At 41.8% G+C, this 20440-nt stretch overlaps 1 protein-coding gene across 6 annotated transcripts in view; it reads left to right on the forward strand.

Moving 5' to 3' along the window:
* Positions 1 to 20440, forward strand: part of CEP350 (centrosomal protein 350) — a 166158-nt gene that overhangs the window by 36321 nt on the left and 109397 nt on the right. For 4 of the 6 annotated variants that reach the window (XM_034778216.1, XM_034778219.1, XM_034778217.1 and 1 more), the window contains exons 6-9: positions 2222 to 2853; positions 4863 to 4976; positions 13606 to 13719; positions 19504 to 19650. In XM_034778216.1, coding sequence (XP_034634107.1) covers positions 2222 to 2853; positions 4863 to 4976; positions 13606 to 13719; positions 19504 to 19650 — 1007 coding nt within the window. Of the gene's footprint in view, positions 1 to 2221; positions 2854 to 4862; positions 4977 to 13605; positions 13720 to 19503; positions 19651 to 20440 lie in introns of those variants that run through there. The other 2 variants (XM_034778220.1, XM_034778221.1) reach the window with 2 other exon arrangements.

Raw genomic sequence — 20440 nt, forward strand, 5'->3', positions numbered from 1 at the left:
GAAATAATGCACATTGGAAAAAATAACGCCAACTATACATACAATATGATGGGGGCTAATTTAGCTACAACGAATCCGGAAAAAAGATCTTGGATCATTGTGGACGTCTTCAGAGAACTATCCACGCAGTGTGCAGCGGCAGTCAAAAAAGCAAACAGGATGTTAGGAATCATTAAAAAGGGAATAGAGAATAAGACGGAGAGTATCTTATTGCCCTTATATAAATCCATGGTACGCCCACATCTTGAATACTGCGTACAGATGTGGTCTCCTCTTCTCAAAAAAGATATACTGGCATTAGAAAAGGTTCAGAGAAGGGCAACTAAAATGATTAGGGGTTTGGAACGGGTCCCATATGAGGAGAGATTAAAGAGGCTAGGACTTTTCAGCTTGGAAAAGAGGAGACTAAGGGGGGATATGATACAGGTATATAAAATCATGAGTGATGTGGAGAAAGTAAATAAGGAAAATTTATTTACTTGTTCCCATAATACAAGAACTAGGGGCCACCAAATGAAATTAATGGGCAGCAGGTTTAAAACAAATACAAGGAAGTTCTTCACACAGCGCAGAGTCAACTTGTGGAACTGCTTGCCTGAGGAGGTTGTGAAGGCTAGGCCTATAACAGCGTTTAAAAGAGAACTGGATAAATTCATGAAGGTTAAGTCCATTAATGGCTATTAGCCAGGATGGGTAAGGAATGGTGTCCCTAGCCTCCGTTTGCCAGAGGGTGGAGATGGATGTCAGGAGAGAGATCACTGTTAGGTTCACTCCCTCTGGGGCATCTAGCATTGGCCACTGTCGGTAGACAAGATACTGGGCTAGATGGACCTTTGGTCTGACCCAGTATGGCCATTTTTGTTTTTATGTTCTAGGTTGAATCATTTCTACCCCATCCCTTTCCAGGCTGTCTGCTCTCAGCATGCTGCCCGAAGAGATGGCATTTATCTTCCTGGGTGCAGATCCCTTTTTTCACTTGAGTCTTCTGTACCTAGATTCTACCTCCCTTTTTTTTAAGGCAACAGAAGCTGTGGTCCACTCTACTTCTCACTCTTCCACCCTCCTATAAGAATGTAGCAACTCTAGCTGTTATAATTCCTTCTTTCTGTAAAATGTGCTGCAGTGCTTGGGCCACTCTGTTCCCAGTCTCCCCCCTTCTCTTCCAGGAAAGCTGCTGAAAACTGCTTTTCCCACTCAGTTCACTTGTTTGGCCAAAACCTATGCATTCCCTGAATCAGTAGATGTTACAAACCCTGATTCTGCACATTTGCATTAAAATACTGCATATAAGAAATTTTGTCAGTCAGCTTCCAAAACAGCCTTATCTTTTGGAATTTTCTTACTTCTGATTGCTTGATACTGCAAACTGTTAACATTCCATTAACAGTTGTTGGGTTTTTAAAAAGAGAGAGAACTGTTGGGATGGAAGATATTGGGAGGTAAATTAGCTTGCTGAGCTGATAACGTCTATTAGTGAACCTTGTTAAGTTCACTGCTCTACCCCCAATTCAGTCTGAAAGATCGGTAAGTTCCTTTCTCATCAGTTTGTCTATGCTGTGCACACATGTCAGATGCAAGTTCCTTTCTCTGCAACTTAGAAGCTTCATTGTCTACTATACATTTTCTGAACTAAGAAATGCTAACTTAAGGAACTGTGCACACATTTTTTTCACTCTTGCCAAACCTAAGCTACTGAAGGGATTTTGCTCAAAGTTTCAAGGGGTGGGAAGGAATCACCTTCAAAGCAGAAACCAAGTATAGAAAATTTCAGCTGAAATAGGGAAACATTTGAAAAGTGGTGAGCATGTAAAAATGGGGACATAATTTAAACTTTTGCAACTTTCGTTATATTAGCTAACATTAAGTGCCCATTGTAATAAACAAAGTATTTGTTTCCATGAGTCATCTAATAGGTGTTGCTGATTGGCATCTAGAAATCCATACCTTTCAGAGGTTTTCTGGTGTGTGTAAAAGTTAGTTTATCTCAGCAAATGTTGAAACCATTGTTATGCTGACCACTATAGTTTAAGCAGCATAAATGATGGTCACAAATGTTAAAATTGGTAGATTTTTACACAGTGAATAGCATTCTCTCTGATTTAAGAAACTCACAGGCATTCATACTGTATACTTCATGTGATGGTGACTACAGAGTTATTTCAAACCTAGTTTGTGGTGTTTTTACTGTTGTGTTTCTAATGTTGACTTTCTTTTGTGGTAGGGAGACTTATGGTGCACCATCTTATCAAAGTGCTAGTCAATTGGAGGCAAAATGTTTGCTGTCTGAAGCACAGGATAAGACTGAAGGAATGAGCTGTATGATATATGACAGGAATGAAAGTGACTTACATAACAGAAATTTTGAAAGCCCACGTTCTTCTGCTGCAGATGACACAGTTGTTAGGTATTTGAATGACCGACCAGCAATTGATGCTTTGCAGAACATTGAGTCTCTTTTTAAAGCTGTAACCCCTACAAGATCAGAGGAGGAAAAGACTAATGTATCCAGAAGAGATGAGAGCAGCACTAAAACTCCTTTGAGTAGCACAGCCCAGGATGCTGAACTGAAAGGGATAAGGCTGGCAGAATCTTCTCCTTCCTCCACTAGTACATCTAGTGCCCACAGGCTGGAAATCTTAAAACGGCGGCAGCATGATGCTAAATTGCATGATGCTAAATTGGAGAAGCTGAAGGAGCGGATTAGGAAGCAATGGGAGCATTCGGAAGAATTAGGCAGCAAGGGACAACTTCTGGGATATGCCGAACAGCCCGTAGTGGTAACAAATGTGGAGAACGCAGTGACGCCAAAAGTCAGAAAAGTGGCAGTTGCACCCCCTGCTCCAACATATAAAGGTATGTAGACCCTCTATCTCATGTTATTTACATGTAGGGGGAGAGAGAGAGAGAAAGGAGAGTTTTTGTGCAGCGTGTCAAAATATGGGAATTGGCTTGTGACTTCTGTCTGTTTGGGTAGAAATCGTTTAAATATGACCACAGGCAAGAAATTATGCCGTCTAAATATACACCTTCAGTATGTTTTACATCATTTATAATTCCTCCTGCACCTTCTCCCTAGTCAAAATAGAAAATTAGAGCATGCCATCTCATTACTCTCTTAGGTTATCTGCATACTAGATGCATTTTCATGTAGTCCTGTGCAGCGTTTGGCAATTTATATATGCTGAAATTTTTTTTTGTTCTAATCACTTCGTCAAAGGTACGTTAAACACCAGCTGCATTTAAAACAGTTTAAAGGTTTGAAGCAAAAGCCAGGAAGTGCAAGTTTAAGCTTTTCACTTTGTATTTCACCATGAACACAAAGAATTAAGATCATGTATTTGTCCTAACTTCAGGCTCCCATAATTTCTATGAGTCTCGAATGGCAGTGGTGGTGGTCTAACATCGTTTCTTAATAAAATTTACACTTTTTTTACAAAGAGAAAAATGCAGAAACCTCAAAAGGTGCAATTATTGACATTAACCAAAACATACTTCAGAGTTCAGGTAATCCAATATGGGGCCTCTTTAGATTATCTGACCGTATTATATTCTTATATACTGTTTAAAAGTATTGTTCACTCATTGAGTGAGTTAGGTTTTTTTTTAAAGCTGCTGCTGACTATAATGGAAATACAGTCTTGTGCACAAGAGCTTTTTTTAATGTAACCTCTTTTTAAATTGTTTGTTGCACATGCACTAGAAATGGGCCCTTTCTGTGAAATTAGGATCCAGCTTTCCCCCTAAACTCAATGATATTTTTGTGAGTGAATAGAGAGTGGGTCTGCCTATAAATACATGTGGAATCCACTCCAAAGAGTAAGGGTGCCTAGGCCCCTCTTTGTGCACAGTAGCTTCTTTTGAAATCTAACATCTTGGTTAGTTTACACACTTCTCTGAAATCTCTAAACATGAATCCTGGTCTTTTACTCTCTAAATTTGAGACATGGAATAGGTATGAATTTCTGATAAGACTTGGAAAATCAGGCCTTATTTGTACTTTTGGTAATGCTCCTTGTTAAGCTAGTGCTCGTTAACGGCTTGCGGTGTAGTACTTTCTCCTAATGTAATTTACCTTGGCAACTGAAAACAGCCTTTTAGGCACCATATAAAAGATATGTTTATATTACAAAGATAAGTCAACCTATGTTAGGTCGACTTACAGCCATCGCATTAATTACTGCAGTGGCTGGTGTCCACACTATCCTCTTTCTGTCCATGGTGCGTGCCCTCACAAGGAGCGCTTCCACCGTCTGCAGAGGAGCCATGTGGGGGACTGAGACCCAGGGCTCTTAGCTCCATGTAGCTCCCCACTGGGAGCCCAGCTGCTCCCCAGGGCTTCTTGCCTTCCCGTTCCCACCTGGGAGTGGCGGGGCAGCTGCCTGGGGCATCTTGCCTCCTGTGGAGAGATCTGCGCTCAGAGCCTGGTCAGCTGCTGTACTCCCAGCGGAAAGCCAGGACCCTGGGAAGTGGCAGGGCTCCCACTGGGGAGTTGGGAGCCTGGGTGGCACCCCAACTTGAAGCAGAGACCAGGCAGCAGCCGTCTTGGGAGTCAGGAGTTGGCTTTCTTGTCAATTTGGAGCCGTGAACCTGACAAGAATGACAGCCAAAATCTGATGTAAGGAACGCAGTGTCTATGTAGACCTAACTACACCGACATAAACTCTATACCTCTCAGTGAGGTGATTTTATTATGTTGGCATAGCAGGGGAGTTACATCAGCGGGAGGAGCATTTCAATGTGTACATCGCCACTGTTTTGTCAACAAAACTGTGTAGTGTAGACAAGGCCTAATAGCACAGTTTTTTTTCCTCAAGATTTTTAAAGTATTCTGCAAAATCTAGATAAAACTCTGTTTACCGTAGGTTTCAATCCTGCTGAGACAAAGATTCGCACTCCTGATGGAAAGGTGTGGCATGAAGAGGAATTTCATAACATCAGTAGGGAGTTGTATCGAGATATAGCTCTCCAATTAACAGGTGAGAAGCAGATCTAAGCTTATTAATACACACAGGCTTCTTTGAGAAGCAGCTAGGATTGCTACACACACAACTTAACTGACACAAACGCATGGCAAATGAAAAGTTGAGCTACCTAATAGTGCATATCCTGTATTCCAGTGTTTCTTAAACTTATTTGATCACACCATTCTTTGCATCTGTAGTAGTTTATGCCCTCTGCCACACAAGTAAATACACCAATAAAAAAAATCAACATGCAACTCTTGCTAAATATTAAAAGCAGGAAGGCATTGATTCAAACAGAGCCATTTAAGTACATAGTAATGTAAATTTTAAGTGAGATGCTGCAGTTTTGGGCACCCAGCCAGCAGCCACCACTCTTCGGCTTCCCAATTTTGAAGGCAAGGCAGAGGGCAGCATAAAATGTGCGCAGTACATTTTTTCCCACACCAGAATACATTCTGTGCCTCCCAGTTTCAGACTCTCTGCTGTACTCCATCCACAGGCACTAGAACTGGTTGAAAAAACTTTTGCCCCCCTGCAAAACATTTTTAACTAACAGGATTTTTTTTTAAATAGGTCAAATGATTGTTTTATTTTGTATTGGGATAAAAAATGCAGATTGAAGTGGAACAATTTGTCATTTAATTTTGAAATTTCCCATTGAAAAATTTCATCAGATCTTTTTCCACAATAAAATTGTTTTTGATGAGACCCCACTTTTTTGTGGTAAAATTTTTCATTTGAAAAAATGCAACCAGTTCTAACAAATGCACACCTTTCAGTTACCACAACTACTACCACTATGTGGCACAGCTTTAATTCTGCCCCTTCAACGCACCTTTTTACCAAATTACCCACTCGCAAAATTAGTTGTGGAGATGTTTTGTGTTGTGGTGTGTTCCGCTATGAGGTAGCTTAACTTCTCCTAAACTGTCAGGAGTGAAAAGTCCTGTCATATGCTAATCAAAAGATCACTGGACAGTACAGATACTTCAGGACCCAAAAAGGGACTTTCGTTGTCTTGACAACTCTTATCCCAGGTTCTCTTATAAGGGGTAAATTAAATCAAGCCAGGTATTAATACATGAGAAGTCTCAAGAGAAACAGAAGGTTCAGCTGTATCCAACTTTCAAAAGAGGAGGAGGAGTGGAAAAGTTTTTCCAGTAAGAAGGGTGCCAGGGTAACTCTTCCCACAATCACATGTTGCTATGTAACTCTTCCCTAAAGAAGGAAGACAAAAAGGGTGAACTAGCAGGAAATGAAAAAAACATTGTCATGATGTGCCATGATTTTTTTTCCTTACAGCACTCCTACATCGGTTTTGTCTGTTGTGAGGATTAGATAGGATCTTGGGGATTTTATAATTTACTTGTTTGTTTTCTTTACTGCTGCTTTGTTAACAATAATTTGATTTCAGGGGTTTGAGTTTTTTACAAGGGCTTGGCTTTGCTTATTTTACACTACCAAATGAACTTTTTTCTTTCAATGTTTAATAAATACACACACCAAAAAGGGGGGAGGGGGCAATGAAAATGTTCAAAACTCAATGCAAGTGAATTGTTTTCAGTAATATCCCTTATTCCCTTTCTTTGTGTAGAGAAAAAACCTTTGCTTGATAGTCTTTTAAATAGCATTAAATGTCCTTGTTGTGGCAGGGGATCAATTTTAGCAATAGTACTCAGGTTTTGTTAAAGCAAATGCTGTTTCTTAAGACAAATGCATACAAAGGACAAAAAGAAAACCGTAACCAAAGATGCTAAAATGTAGCCTGGCTTTGCTTACAGTTCAGTTGCTGAAAGACCACAAGTATAGCACATGCCCATTTAGCCACTCCAAGTCCTTGGCTTTACTCCTCCTGGCTCTGGAAACTGTTTGGCTGCTGTTGATTGTCTTTACTTTCCTCTGGCAAGTCTGTAGGATGTTTTTACTGAGATAAGGCTGCTTTTTAGTTTGTTAGACTGGCTACAGCAAAATGATACGGTTAAATAGCTTCTGATTCACTAAGCCAGGAAAAAAGAAGAGATGAGAGGAATAAAGTGGCTATGGAAATTGACACACAAAGAGGGTGTAATGAGGATCTTAGGCTTTCATCTCGGGAGTTGCTTGGATCATACCAAAGATAAAATGTTGTCCAAATACCTGTTCTTATCTGGTCAGAACATATTTCAGGTAAAGGAAAAGGACCAATGGTGTAATAGTAAATCTTTGGGCCCCAGTGTTGATGTTGGCTGAAGTAATGGTGGTCGTGATCCGTCTTCCTTCACACTCAGAACTTGCTGCCAAGCTGAAGAAGTTGACAAGTGATCCTCACAAAAATGTCCAGAAAGAACAACAATCTATTTTTATCAAAATTACCCAGTCAAAACAAGCTTTCAGTGGTCCACATATGTATATTCTGCCATATTTGTAACTTCACCAGAAGCCTCGAAGGCTCCTAATTTAAGAGGTGTTTTTAGTTCAAACAAGCTTAATTTGCATTTGAATAACTTTATTGAATTATTTGCTTTTTGAAATATTTTTGTCACTTTTACTTGTCAAAAAGATTATGCTTACATCTTTCACCCACTTAAGATGTTTCAAGATTTTAACCCAGGGTAGGATTCAACACATGTCCCAGTAGATGCCATCTCTGTTCAGAAATGGCCATTTTAAGTACAGTCCTTCCCTAAGCTCCAAAATGTTAAGCCTATACAACAGTCATTTTCTAACACCTTCCCCTCCACAGAGAGAGAGAGACTCTCTCTCTCACTTCCTATGCATTCTCTTCCAGTAAAATTTGGGATTTCATAGTATCAGAATAATGTAAGTTGTGGTTCTGACATGGGGTTATTAACATTATTGAGAGTAGATCTAGAAATATTGTCATTTCTTTTACTTTCTTTTTTTTTTTTTTTTTTTTGTGGTGCCTTGCTGTTTTAAAAATATGCTGAGATCACATAAATTATCCTGCAAACATCTCCCAACAAAAAATAACTGGAGAATTCTGCACAAACTCTCTGGACTTTTATGGCTTTGTTATATAAGTATTAAAGATCCATTTTGCCTGTGAGAGACTGTTCAGTTTCTAAAATTCAAAGGTCTTTTATCACTAAGTCTGTTCTTTAATTAATTATTAAATGATTTAATGTAATTATTTTTTTCTCTTAATGTATTTAAAAATCAGCACAAGAAAACAATCTAAACTCTTTACAAAGTCAGTTGGGGCTCACTTTGAGAACTATAAGCAAAACTTAGCTTTTCCCAGCTCTGTCCTAAAATCTTGTGGAACCCTCCTTAGCTATGTGTTATCTGTCTGCTCTTGACCTTTCCACTCAAATTCACATTTGTTATCCTAGATTTTTGGAAATGTCCTTTAGATATACCTTCACAATATCCCACAGCGGATGACTGCTATCCCCAGATGATGATGATGATGATGATGTTGTGAGGTTTTTCTAATTGTGATAGTGGTCACATGTATCCTACTCAGTGGAAATGCTGATTTCTGAATCCCACCCTTGGGTTCATCTCTATCAGCTAAACACATGTTAAAATAAATCTTGTCCTGTCTATGCTTGAGTTTAAAACAATGTGTTAAAACACTTTAGCTAAATGCATTTTAAAATACCATATTTATCTTAGTCTACCCAGCCCATTGGTAACAATGCACTGACTCGGATTTGGTTCACTTTTTATATGCTTTCTTTGCAGCCATAAGGGCTAAGGCTTAAGTCTTTTTTTTAAATGAAAACTTAAATGATGCAGAACAATTTTGAATCAGTGAATATGTCTACACAGCAAACACACACCCTGGCTGGCCTGGGTCAGCTGACTCAGGCTCAGGCTGCAGGGCTGTAAAATTGCGGTGTAGATGTTTGCCCCGTGAGCCAGAGTCAGCTGACATGGGCCAGCAGTGGGTGTTTAATTGCAGTGTAGACATACCCAGAGGGTGTATTCTGTGGAAAATTCTGCAGGTACAATTGCAGAAAGTACAATGCTCCGCTATTTAGTCTATCACATTTTGATGGATTGGTTGGGAGCCAAGGATTAAATGTGCTAGCATGCATAATGTAAAGGAAGAGGGTCATGTATTCAACAATGAAGGAGCTAGACGTAGCCCATTCAGGTGGAGCATTAATATGTACTTTGTAAAACTTACTTTGTCCTTTAGTAGAATAAAAAAGCAACATTACCTCAGATATGCCAAACTATTAATGTGACTTCTAAACCCCAAAGTGAACTTCCTAACGATCTGTTATGGCTGTTATCTGTGCATACTTATGGTTTTGCAGTTTTCTAGTATTTATGTAAACATTTTTTGAGGCAAAATGTTCATTCTGAGTGTGTTTGGGCAAAGCTATAAGGGTAAGCCTAAGCAATGCATTGTGGAGTCTAACCTGTGGGCCTTGGAGTAGCAGTAGAATTCTACCTACCGATGGTCATGGTACATGTAGGTACCAGTGACATGGAGAAGGATAGGAGAGAGATCCTGGAGGCCAAATTTAGGCTGCTATGTAAGAGATTGAAGTCCAGGACCTCCATGGTAGCATTCTCTGAAATGCTTCCAGTTCCACGCGCAGGGTCAGTTAGACAGGCAGAACTGCAGGGTCTCAATGCTTGGATGAGACGATGGTATAGAGAGGAGGGGTTTAGATTTATTAGGAACCAGGGAAGCTTTTGGGGGAGGGTGAGCCTATACAGGAAGAATGGGCGCCACCTAAACCGAAATGGAACCAGATTGCTGGCGCCTAAAATTAAAAAGGTCGTAGAACAGTTTTTAAACTAAGGGTTGCGGGAAAGCCGACATGTGCGGAGGAGCATGTGGTTTGGACATCCCTTTGGGGAGGATCTATAAATGGAGATTCCCTATGTCCTAATAAGGAGGAGAGGATGGAAAATGATAAAATACAGGGAGGATCTGATAAACAGTCAAATGAAAAAAAGTCCCATTCAATTACATCATGCAATGGGGACAGCCAAAAAATGACAAGTTTTTAAAATGCTTATATACCAATGCTAGAAGTCTAAATAATAAAATGGGTGAACTAGAGTGCCTAGTATTAAATGAGGATATTGATATAATAGGCATCACAGAAACCTGGTGGAATGAGGATGATCAATGGGACACAGTAATACCAGGGTACAAAATATATGGGGAGGACAGAACAGGTCGTGCTGGTGGGGAAGTGGCACTATATGTGAAAGAAAGCATAGAATCAAATGAAGTAAAAATCTTAAATGAACTAAATTGTACTATAGAATCTCTATGGATAGTAATACCATGCTTGAAAAATAAGAATATAGAAGTAGGGTTATATTACAGATCACCTGACCAGGATGGTGTTAGTGACTCTAAAATGCTCAGGGAGATTAGAGAGGCTATTAAAATAAAAAACTCAATAATAATAATAATAATAATGGGGGATTTCAACTATCTCCATATTGACTGGGTACATGTCACCTCAGAAAGGGATGCTGAGATAAAGTTTCTTGACACCTTAAATGACTGCTTCTTGGAGCAGCTAGTCCTGGAACCCACAAGAGGAGAAGAAATTCTTGATTTAGTTGTAAGTGGAGCACAAGATCAGGTCCAAGAGGTGAATATAGCTGGACCGCTTGGTAATAGTGACCATAATATAATTAAATTTAACATCCCTATGGCGGGGAAAACTCCACAGCTGCCCAACACTGTAGCATTTAATTTCAGAAAGGGAAACTACACAAAAATGAGGAGGTTAGTGAAACAGAAATTAAAAGGTACAGTACCAAAAGTAAAATCCCTGCAAGCTGCGTGGAAACTTTTTAAAGACACCATAATAGAGGCTCAACTTAAATATGTAGCCCAATTTAAAAAACATAGTAAAAGAACCCAAAAAGAGCCACCGTGGTTAAACAACAAAGTAAAAGAAGCAGTGAGAGGCAAAAAGGCATCCTTTAAAAAGTGGAAGATAAATCCTAATGAGGAAAATAGAAAAGAGCATAAACTCTGGCAAATGAAGTGTAAAAATATAATTAGAAAGACCAAAAAAGAATTTGAATAACAGGTAGCCAAAGACTTCAAAAGTAATAGCAAAACGTGTTTTTAAATACATCAGAAGCAGAAAGCCTGCTAAACCACCAGTGGGACCACTGGACAATCGAGATGCTAAAGGAGCACTCAAAGATAGGGCCATTGCGGAGAAACTAAATGAATTCTTTGCATCGGCCTTCACTGTTGAGGATGTGAGGGAGATTCCCAAACCTGAGCCATTCTTTTTGGGTGACAGAGGGTGACAAATCTGAGAAACTCCCAAATTGAGGTGTCATTAGAGGAGGTTTTGGAACAAATTGATAAACTAAACAGTAATAAGTCTCCAGGACCTGATGGTATTCACCCAAGAGTTTTGAAGGAACTCAGATGTGAAATAGCAGGACTACTAACTGTCATCTGTCACCTATAATTTAAATCAGCTTCTGTACCAAATGACTGGAGGATAGCTAATGCATTGCCAATTTTTAAAAAGGGCTCCAGAGGGGACCCTGGCAACTACAGGCCAGTAAGCCTCATTTCAGTACTAAATTGGTTGAAACTATCGTAAAGAACAAAATTGTCAGTCACATAGATGAACGTAATTTGTTGGGAAATAGTCAACATGGTTTTTGTAAAGGGAAATCATGCCTCACCAATCTACTAGAATTCTTTGAGGGGGTCAACAAGTATGCGGACAAAGGAGATCCAGTGGATATAGTGTATTTAGATGTTCAGAAAGCCTTTGACAAGGTCCCTCACCAAAGGGTCTTAAGCAAAATAAGCAGTCATGGGATAAGAGGGAAGGTTCTCTCATGGATTGGTAACTGGTTAAAAGATAGGAAACAAAGGGTAGGAATAAATGGTCAGTTTTCAGAATGGAGAGAGGTAAATCGTGGTGTCCCCCAGGGATCTGTACTGGGACCAGTCCTATTTAACATATTCATAAACGATCTGGAAAAAGGGGTAAACAGTGAGTTGGCAAAATTTGCAGATGATACAAAACTACTCAAGATAGTTAAGTCCCACGCAGACTGTGAAGAGCTACAAAAGGATCTCTCGAAAGTTGGTGACTGGACAACAAAATGGCAGATGAAATTTAATGTTGATAAATGCAAAGTAATGCACATTGGAAAACATAATCCTAACTCTGTGTGTGTGTGTGTGTGTGTGTGTGTGTGTATATATATATATATATATATATATATATATATATGGTCTAAATTAGCTCTTACCACTTAAGAAAGGTTTCAGGGTAGCAGCCGTGTTAGTCTGTATCCTCAGAAAGAACAGGAGTACTTGTGGCACCGTAGAGACTAACAAATTTATTAGAGCATAAGCTTTCGTGGGCTACAGCCCACTTCTTCGGATGCATATAGAGTGAAACATATATTGAGGAGAAATATATACACACATACAGAGAGCATGAACAGGTGGGAGTTGTCTTACCAACTCAAGAAAGAGATCTTGGAGTCATCGTGGATAGTTCTCTGAAAACATCCACTCAATGTGCAGCAGCAGTCAAAAAAGTGAACAGAATATTGGGAATCATCAAGAAAGGGATAGACAATAAGACAGAAAATATCATATTGCCTCTATATAAATCCATGCTATGCCCACACCTTGAATACTGCATGCAGATGTGGTCAGGGGCGGCTCCAGGCACCAGCGCAGCAAGCGCGTGCGGGGGGCGGCCTGCCAGTTGCTGTGAGGGCAGCAGTCAGGCAGCCTTCGGCGGCGTGCCTGCGGGAGGTCCGAAAAGCCGTGGGACCGGTGGACCTCCCACAGACGCGCCGTCGAAAGCTGCTTGACTGCCATGCTTGGGGCGGCAAAATACATAGAGCCGCCCCTGGATGTGGTCGCCCCATCTCAAAAAAGATATTTTGGAATTGGAAAAGGTTCAGAAAAGGGCAACAAAAATGATTAGGGGTATAGAACGGCTTCCATATGAGGAGAGATTAATAAGGCTGGGACTTTTCAGCTTGGAAAACAGGTGACTAAGGGGGGATATGATAGAGGTCTATAAAATCATGAGTGGTATAGTGAAGGTAAATAAGGAAGTGTTATTTACTCCTTCTCATAATACAAGAACAAGGGGCCACCAAATGAAATTAATAGGCAGTAGATTTAAAACAAACACAAAGTATTTTTTTCACGCAACGCATTGTCAACCTCTGGAACTCCTTGCCAGAGGGTGTTGTGAACGCCAATACTATAACGGGGTTCAAAAGGGAGTTAGATTCATGGAAGATGGGTCCATCAATGGCTATTAGCCAGGATGGGCAGGAATGGTGTCCCTCGCCTCTGTTTGCCAGAAGCTTGGATTGGGTGACAGGGCATGGATCACTTGATGATAACCTGTCTGTTCATTCCTTTTGGGGCACCTGCCATTGGCCACTGTCAGAGGACAGGATACTGGGCTTGATGGACCTTTGGTCTGACCCAGTATGGCGGTTCTTATGTACCTAGTTCTTTCTATAGCAGATGGAACTGCTGGACTCTAAGGGAGTGGGTATGACCTAGGGAGTGATCATGCTGCATTCTCTGACTAATCCCCACTTAATCAGGGTAAATGCTGAAGCAGGTTTGCTTCTGAGTTTTATTTTTCCTTCCCATGGGGTATCAACTAACAGTTCACACATACTGTCTGCTTTTCAGAGGATTCAACAGGGAAAGAGAAACCCCCTGAGAAAAGCAAGGAGAAGAAAGCAACCAGACCAGTGCGCAAGGTCCAAAAGCTAACCAGGTCATCAAGCCCAGATTCCAAACCAGGTGAACAGTAGTACTCTTGACATCTTCTTTCTAGATGTGTATGTTCACAGATTAGTTATGCCCAGACTGGTGAAAAAAGATGTAGTTTAAAGGCACCCAGTTGACTTGAACTCTGGTCAGTTGCACAAAATGTCCTAAAGATGATTTGGTATATTATATCAGCCCTGTATCCCCACCATTTTTTTTTTTTTTTTTTTTTTTTTTCTGTTTACAAGATTTACCTTTTCCCTGCTGCTGTGTGCAACTCTCAGAAACAGCAGAAGATTGTATATGTATTTCACAGGGTTTGTCTGAGGACATTCACCAGTGCACTGGAGACCAGTAGCAACAGCAGAACTTCCTTGCTCTCCTCTTCTGCCTCTGTCTTCTTTCATCTCTGTGGAAGAGCCTGGGGGTGTGTGTGTGTGTGTGTGTGTGAGGTGGGTGATGTACTTCTCTGTGGTGCAGCCTGAAACTGGGATACCACTGAGCTCTCTGTCTCACCAGCCTGGGCTCCCTCTCTCACTGTGATGCTGTGACAAGCTGAAGACCTCTCCTAGTCCTCTACTCACACGAACATTTACAGGCAGGGACACACCCTACTGAGTTACTTGAATGCTTTTTCCAGACACTTATGGACCAACAATACGCAGGCTCCAGCCACTTCCCCCCCAGCTCCCAAGCCTAGGAACCCACAGCTGTACCATCTTGCCATTGTCAGAAGCCTGACCAGTGTAAGTTATTTATCCAGTTCGCCCCTCCCTCAATGTGGAGAGGACATGCACCAGCCTCTGTTCCTGAGCAGATTTCCCTTTACACTTCAAACAACACACTGTTCTAGGTAAAAATATAAATATATATATATATATATAAAAAAAACAGATTTATTAACTACAGAAAGATAGATTTTAAGTGATAAGTAAAAAGTGTACAGATCAAAGTACATTACCTAAGAAATAAAACAAAATCGCAATCTAAGTTCTATAAACTAGACAGGATTTGAGTCAAGCAGTGTCTCACCCTGATGGTACAAACAGTTCACCAATTTTCCATACACAGGCTGGGGACTACTCCTTTCCAGCCTGGGACCAGCTTCCCAGTCAAAGTCTTTGTTCCTGGGGTGTTTCCAGGTGTTGAATTGTGGGGGGAGTGAGACCAAGTGATAATGTCACTTTCCCGTTTTAGAGCTTCTTCAATGTGGAGGGAACTTAATTGTCCCAAACAAAGCCTCCAGCACAGTTAGTGGAAAAGTACAGGCACAAGATGGAGACCAGTGTCACATAAGCTGGTCACATGCTCTTGCATGCTTCGATGAGTCATAGCAGGGGCCATTACCCATATTCTGTTCGCTGATGGCCCATCAACTTGAATAATCCATTCACAATGTGCTGGCTAAACTGGATGTAAACTACCTTGTGGGAGTTACCACAGGAGCAAACACATTTGAAATACAGATACATAGTCAATATTCATAACTTCAGATACAAAAATGATACATGCATACAAATAGGATAATTGTATTCAGCAAACCATAACTTTTTCATCAACACCTCGCATGACACATTTTGTACAAGATTTGCTGCAATTATAACACTGGTGAATACGGGGGTGCCAGGGTGTTGCTTTGGGGTACAGAGTATCACAGTGGGATGCTGCATGGTGCTTTCCTGGTGCCTATCCTATCTCACAGATAGATGCCAGCAATGATGGAGGGGCCATCAGCCTCCACTGCTAACAGGTGGGGTGGGGTCAATGGAACCTGTTGCATTATCCTCCTACGGCCTGATGGATTAGGAATAGAATGGAGGAGTCCCTCTCCTTTTTCCTCATTTCTCTCCCCCCCCCCCTTCCTGTGTACAGGTCCAGGTCTGTGGAGGGAATTGGGAGGTGGAGGGGAACAACTTCCTTCTCCATTGCTTTTCCTGTACCCCAACTAAAAAAATGAAGGGAGACATTTTTCCTTTAAGTTGTACTAATCTTTGGTATTATAAGTAATAAAAGTAAATGGAAAACCTTTCAGATAAAATTATTTTTGAATTGAACTTTCATGTCAAATAAGCAATCATCAGGATCAACCCAATCAATATACTAACATAGCTTAAAAAAGGCATAAGGCATTTATTTTTGCATATTTAACCTCAGAATGTACTGTGGTCTGTAGTTAGCTCCTTTTTCTTTAACTAGGCTTATAAAGTTAAGCCATATACAAATTTATGTTCCCGAAACTCTTTGGGAGTAAAAGTTAATGTGGCACAATATAGAACTTGTGCACTCAGTGTATAGTACTTAGGGAGAGCGGTGTGTAAATGTCTCATTTTAGTGATGATGGCCAATAGTTGAAACTGGTATTGAAAGTAAATGTTAGATATAAGCTGTTTCTTTGTGCTCTGTTGAATTCATGTTGTTCAGGAACTGTGAATGGCTAACCCTCCTCCCTAACATAGGAAAGTAGTCAAGTATCAGAGGGGTAGCTGTGTTAGTCTGAATCTGTAGAAAGCAACAGAGGGTCCTGTGGCACCTTTAAGACTAACAGAAGTATTGGGAGCCTAAGCTTTCCTGGGTAAGAACCTCACTTCTTCAGATGCAAGTAGAGTTATCAAAACTCTAACAGAAGTTGTGTGTTTTGGATTCGTCTTTAAAGTAGCTTGAATTTTAGAGCTGCTGCTACCTTCAGTTGGTTTTATTTGGGAATCTGAGGATGGATTTCCCAGACAAAGTTGAAAGGATAGCCTGGATTAAGAATGGAATCAAATGTCTCCTTGAAAAGAAAAATAATTAAGAGTTTTCCATAAAATATTTGTGACCATACCATTAGCCCAGAAAGGGGGAGTAGCACAGAGGCAGTTGAACTCAGTAACCATGTTGATTTTGTGGTGTTATCCAGTTGCACCTATCTCTGTATTGGACTACATAATTCTCCTCATGTTTTTGTGCTGAAATTCTTAGAGGAGAGGCATCAGAGCTGGCTCAATGTTATATCTGTAATCATGTTCCCTCCCCCTTCAGTCACTGCAGTAACAGAATGCATAACACAGCCAAGTACTATAAATAACTGCAGCTCATATTCTGCTTTGTTAGCTTCTTTTAGTGTAGACAGCTGACCTGAAATAGAAGATGAGCTCTTCCTTCTGGCTTTGTGGAGGGGTATAGAAATAATTGAGAGCAGCAAGTTGGGCAAGAGAATCACTTTGGCTGGTGCATCTATTTTAAAAAGGTTCATGGTAACCTGTTTCAATTTCAAGTGACAGGGTCATAAAGCACTTGCATAGTTTACAATATAAGTAGCCACTGAAATGGTGTCTTTTCAACCTTTTATCTTAGAGGTCTACCTCCCCCCCCCCCCCCTCCCGGCGCGCCACCTGCCCCGCGGAAACAAACCCTCCTTCCTCAGCGCCGCCCCACTGAAACAGCAGTATTGAACCTCGGTAATATGTTATAGCAGGCCCCTAAGGTAGTATAAGTAAGGTAAAAGAAAAATGTCTTTTTGCTAGAAGTAGAATAAGATCTTCCCCCCACTTTGTATTCAATTGCCCTGTGAATGAATGAGGTGTGAATGAGGAAGGCAGGCACCTCCAGACAGCTGCAACCCTTGGAGAGGACAGGGCCGGCTCTAGGATTTTTGCCGCCCCAAGCAAAAAATTTTTTGGCCGCCTCCCCTTTCTTTTTCGTGCCCTTCTGCCCCCGGCCCCACCCCAACTCCACCCCTTCCCCAAATCCCCAGCACCACCTCCTACCCCCGCATGCCACATTTCTCCCCCCCCCATTGCTTCCTGCGAGTCCCCTGTGACCTCCCACCCTAGCTCACCTCCGCTCTGCCTGCTCCCCCGGGTGTGCCGCCGCTCTGTTTCTCCCCCCTCCCTCTCAGGCGAGGGAGGAGGGAGAAGCGGAGCAGCGGCACATTGAGGGGAGCAGGCAGAGCAAAGGTGAACTAGGGTGGGGGGGGCGCAGGAAGTAATGGGGGGGGGTAGAGAAACCACTCCCCGCTCCAGCTCACCTCCGATCCACCACCACCGCCTCCCCCGAGCGCCCACCGCTCGGCTTCTCCTCCCTCCCAGCCTTGCTGCGCGAAATAGCGGGTGGCAAGCCTGGGAGGGAGAGGGGAAAAGCGAAGCGGCGGCAGCGTGCTCAGGGGAGCAGGCGGAGGCAGAGCAGAGGCGAGCTGGGGCGGCGAGGGCACTTTTTCCCCATGCCCTGGAGTCGGCACCTATGATGGCCGGCACCAGAATGCCGCCCCTAGAAATGTGCCGCCCCAAGCACCTGCTTGTTTTGCTGGTGCTGGCCCTGGGAGAGGGGATGGGAGCCAGACCAGATCAGTAGAACAGGTCAGCCACCGACTCACCACTCGCCTCCTCAGCCCCCCTCACCCAGCTTGCCTACTCACCCCCCGCCACTGCCTGCTCGCTTGCCTCCTCAGCGCCCCACCCCTCCGGCTCGCCGGTTCACCTGCCCCCCCGCCACTGCCCGCCCACTCGCCTCCTCAGCCCTCCACCCACCCGGCTCGCCTACTCATTCCCCGCCACTGCCCGCCCGCTCGCCTACTCAGCCCCCTTCCCTCACCTGCCGCTTGCCTACTCCCCCCCCACCCCCGCGGGCCGCACAATGAGCCCATCTACTCAACCCCCGCGGGCCGCACAGTGAGCCCACACGGGCCGCATGTTGTGCAGGCCTGCTCTAGTGTATGAACATATATGGTTGGAAATCCCAACTAAGAGAGAGACAAATTGACCTGATTATTAATTACCTGCAAATTAGGTGTTTCTCAGCAGAGATTAAAGTGATAAATGGCCCAAATTAAATAATTAGTGTACTGCTTTGCACTTATATATATACTTTTCATCTAAGGATCTTGGTGCTTTACTTCAAAAGATCATTAAATATTGTGTGGGAAGCTAATGGGAAGAAAAACTAGTCAGATGAATTTACATGTTTAACTTATAAGCATTCAGTGAAGATACCTTTGTGCCAGATCTGCCAGCCTCTGATCTGATATAGGATCATTGAATAATATTAATGCATGTTTGAAAAAAAATTGTGATGTAACCCTTTATAACTGCATTCTGTTCCTAAGCAATGCATAAACCATTAAGATAGTGTCTTAACCCTTTAAACTTCCCCTTCACAGAAGTCCTTGCTAGAATCCAGTGGATTTGCATAGCTCAGGATTGTTGTTGATTCACATTTGTACATTCGTAAGAGCCATCTATTTCAGCAGCAAATTTGCTCTTAAAAATGCTATTGCTTTCTAAAGTCCTTTCTGTAAACTAAATTAATGCTCATTTAGCCTCAGTACTTAAAAATGAACCATTCATTCCTCCCCCCCTCCCCCATTCTGGGCCTCCTTTTATTTTCGTTACTTTGAAATTTTATTTCTCATTCTATTTCTGCTCTGCTTTCTCATTTTCCTACCCCCCACTCAAGACACACAGCCTCTTTTCTCAACCTCACAGTCTTCTACAGATTCTCTGTCTCTTTATTTTCACTAACACTTGTCTTCAGATCTTTTAGGTCAGCACAGGACTGTTACTTCTACAGTTTTTTGTAGGGATACAAGTTACTGCAAGATGCTTTGGGTTTTTACTTTGTGCTGTACCTCGGTAATAAGCATTATACCTCAGCCTTTATATACTTTTATGCTTCGAGGCTATTTATTAGGCCTGGGTTGTGCGACTGAAGTAGCACCATTTGTTTGGAATATAGTGATAGTTCTTAGTGTAATAATAAGTAGAAGGGTTATGTTAAGTACTAGGTACATTCAAGATACACTGGAAAATACATGCAGTACTTCATTATTTGCTCTTTGTTTAGGTGGAGGCCATCTGATAAGTACATCTTCCTGGCGGGATGGACAAAAGCTAGTGAAAAAGATACTGGGTCCAGCACCTAAAGTAGAGCAACAGCACAAAAGAGCAACATCCAGTGACAGAAATGGAAGGGAGAGGGCTACTAAATCTCGTAAGCTGTGCTATATTTAACTCTAGCTTTTTCTGTTGGTTTTAATTTTTTATTTAACAACTTTGCAGACTTCTAAGATTTGTGGAGGCTCCTACTTTATTGGGAATATGCAGCAGTTAAGATTGCAACTCAATCTGCTTTTGTTATAAAGCCCTATTTTTACCTCTTATGACTTTGACTTGGAAAACTAGTTTGGCCTGAAAATTGTCAGTTCTTTGTGTCTTGTGAATTCCACTGCAGGTGTATATGAATGTGAGACCAGAATCTTTTTGAATAGCTGTGTCCACTGGAGCTGTGTCTGCACCTTCCATGCCCTTGTGCCTTCCCTTTCCCACCTCAAAAGCATAAAGGGTACAGCAGCTGTACAGTCCCTCTGTTCCCTCTTACCAGCCCTGGCAGTGAGACAGAACTAGTAGCATTTGTCTGCTACCCCTTATTGTTCCTTCTCCCCTTAACTCAGGGCTAATTTTTCCCTTTTTACCCTCTGTTATTCTTTATTTCTTATTTTTCTGTTTGGATTGTCTCTTAAAAAAAAGCAAAGGCACCTCTTTCTGCACCAAAATGGCAGATTCAAAGTCTTCAGACTGAAACCACGTCTTTTCTGGATGGCTTAATCCCTCTCATTATTGGCCACAGCCACCGTTTATTCTGCCTTGGTGAGAGCCACATTCCAGGTTGATGTTTGCTGTGCTGGACCTTTTTCCACGAGGACATGGAAATTCAGGGAAGCCTGTATAAAGTTTCACTGCCTCAAACAGTGTATAGGGTCACTTCAGACCCCGACGATGGA

The sequence above is a fragment of the Trachemys scripta genome, chromosome 8 (genome assembly GCF_013100865.1).
Source record: "Trachemys scripta elegans isolate TJP31775 chromosome 8, CAS_Tse_1.0, whole genome shotgun sequence".
Classification (NCBI taxonomy): Eukaryota; Metazoa; Chordata; order Testudines; family Emydidae; genus Trachemys; species Trachemys scripta.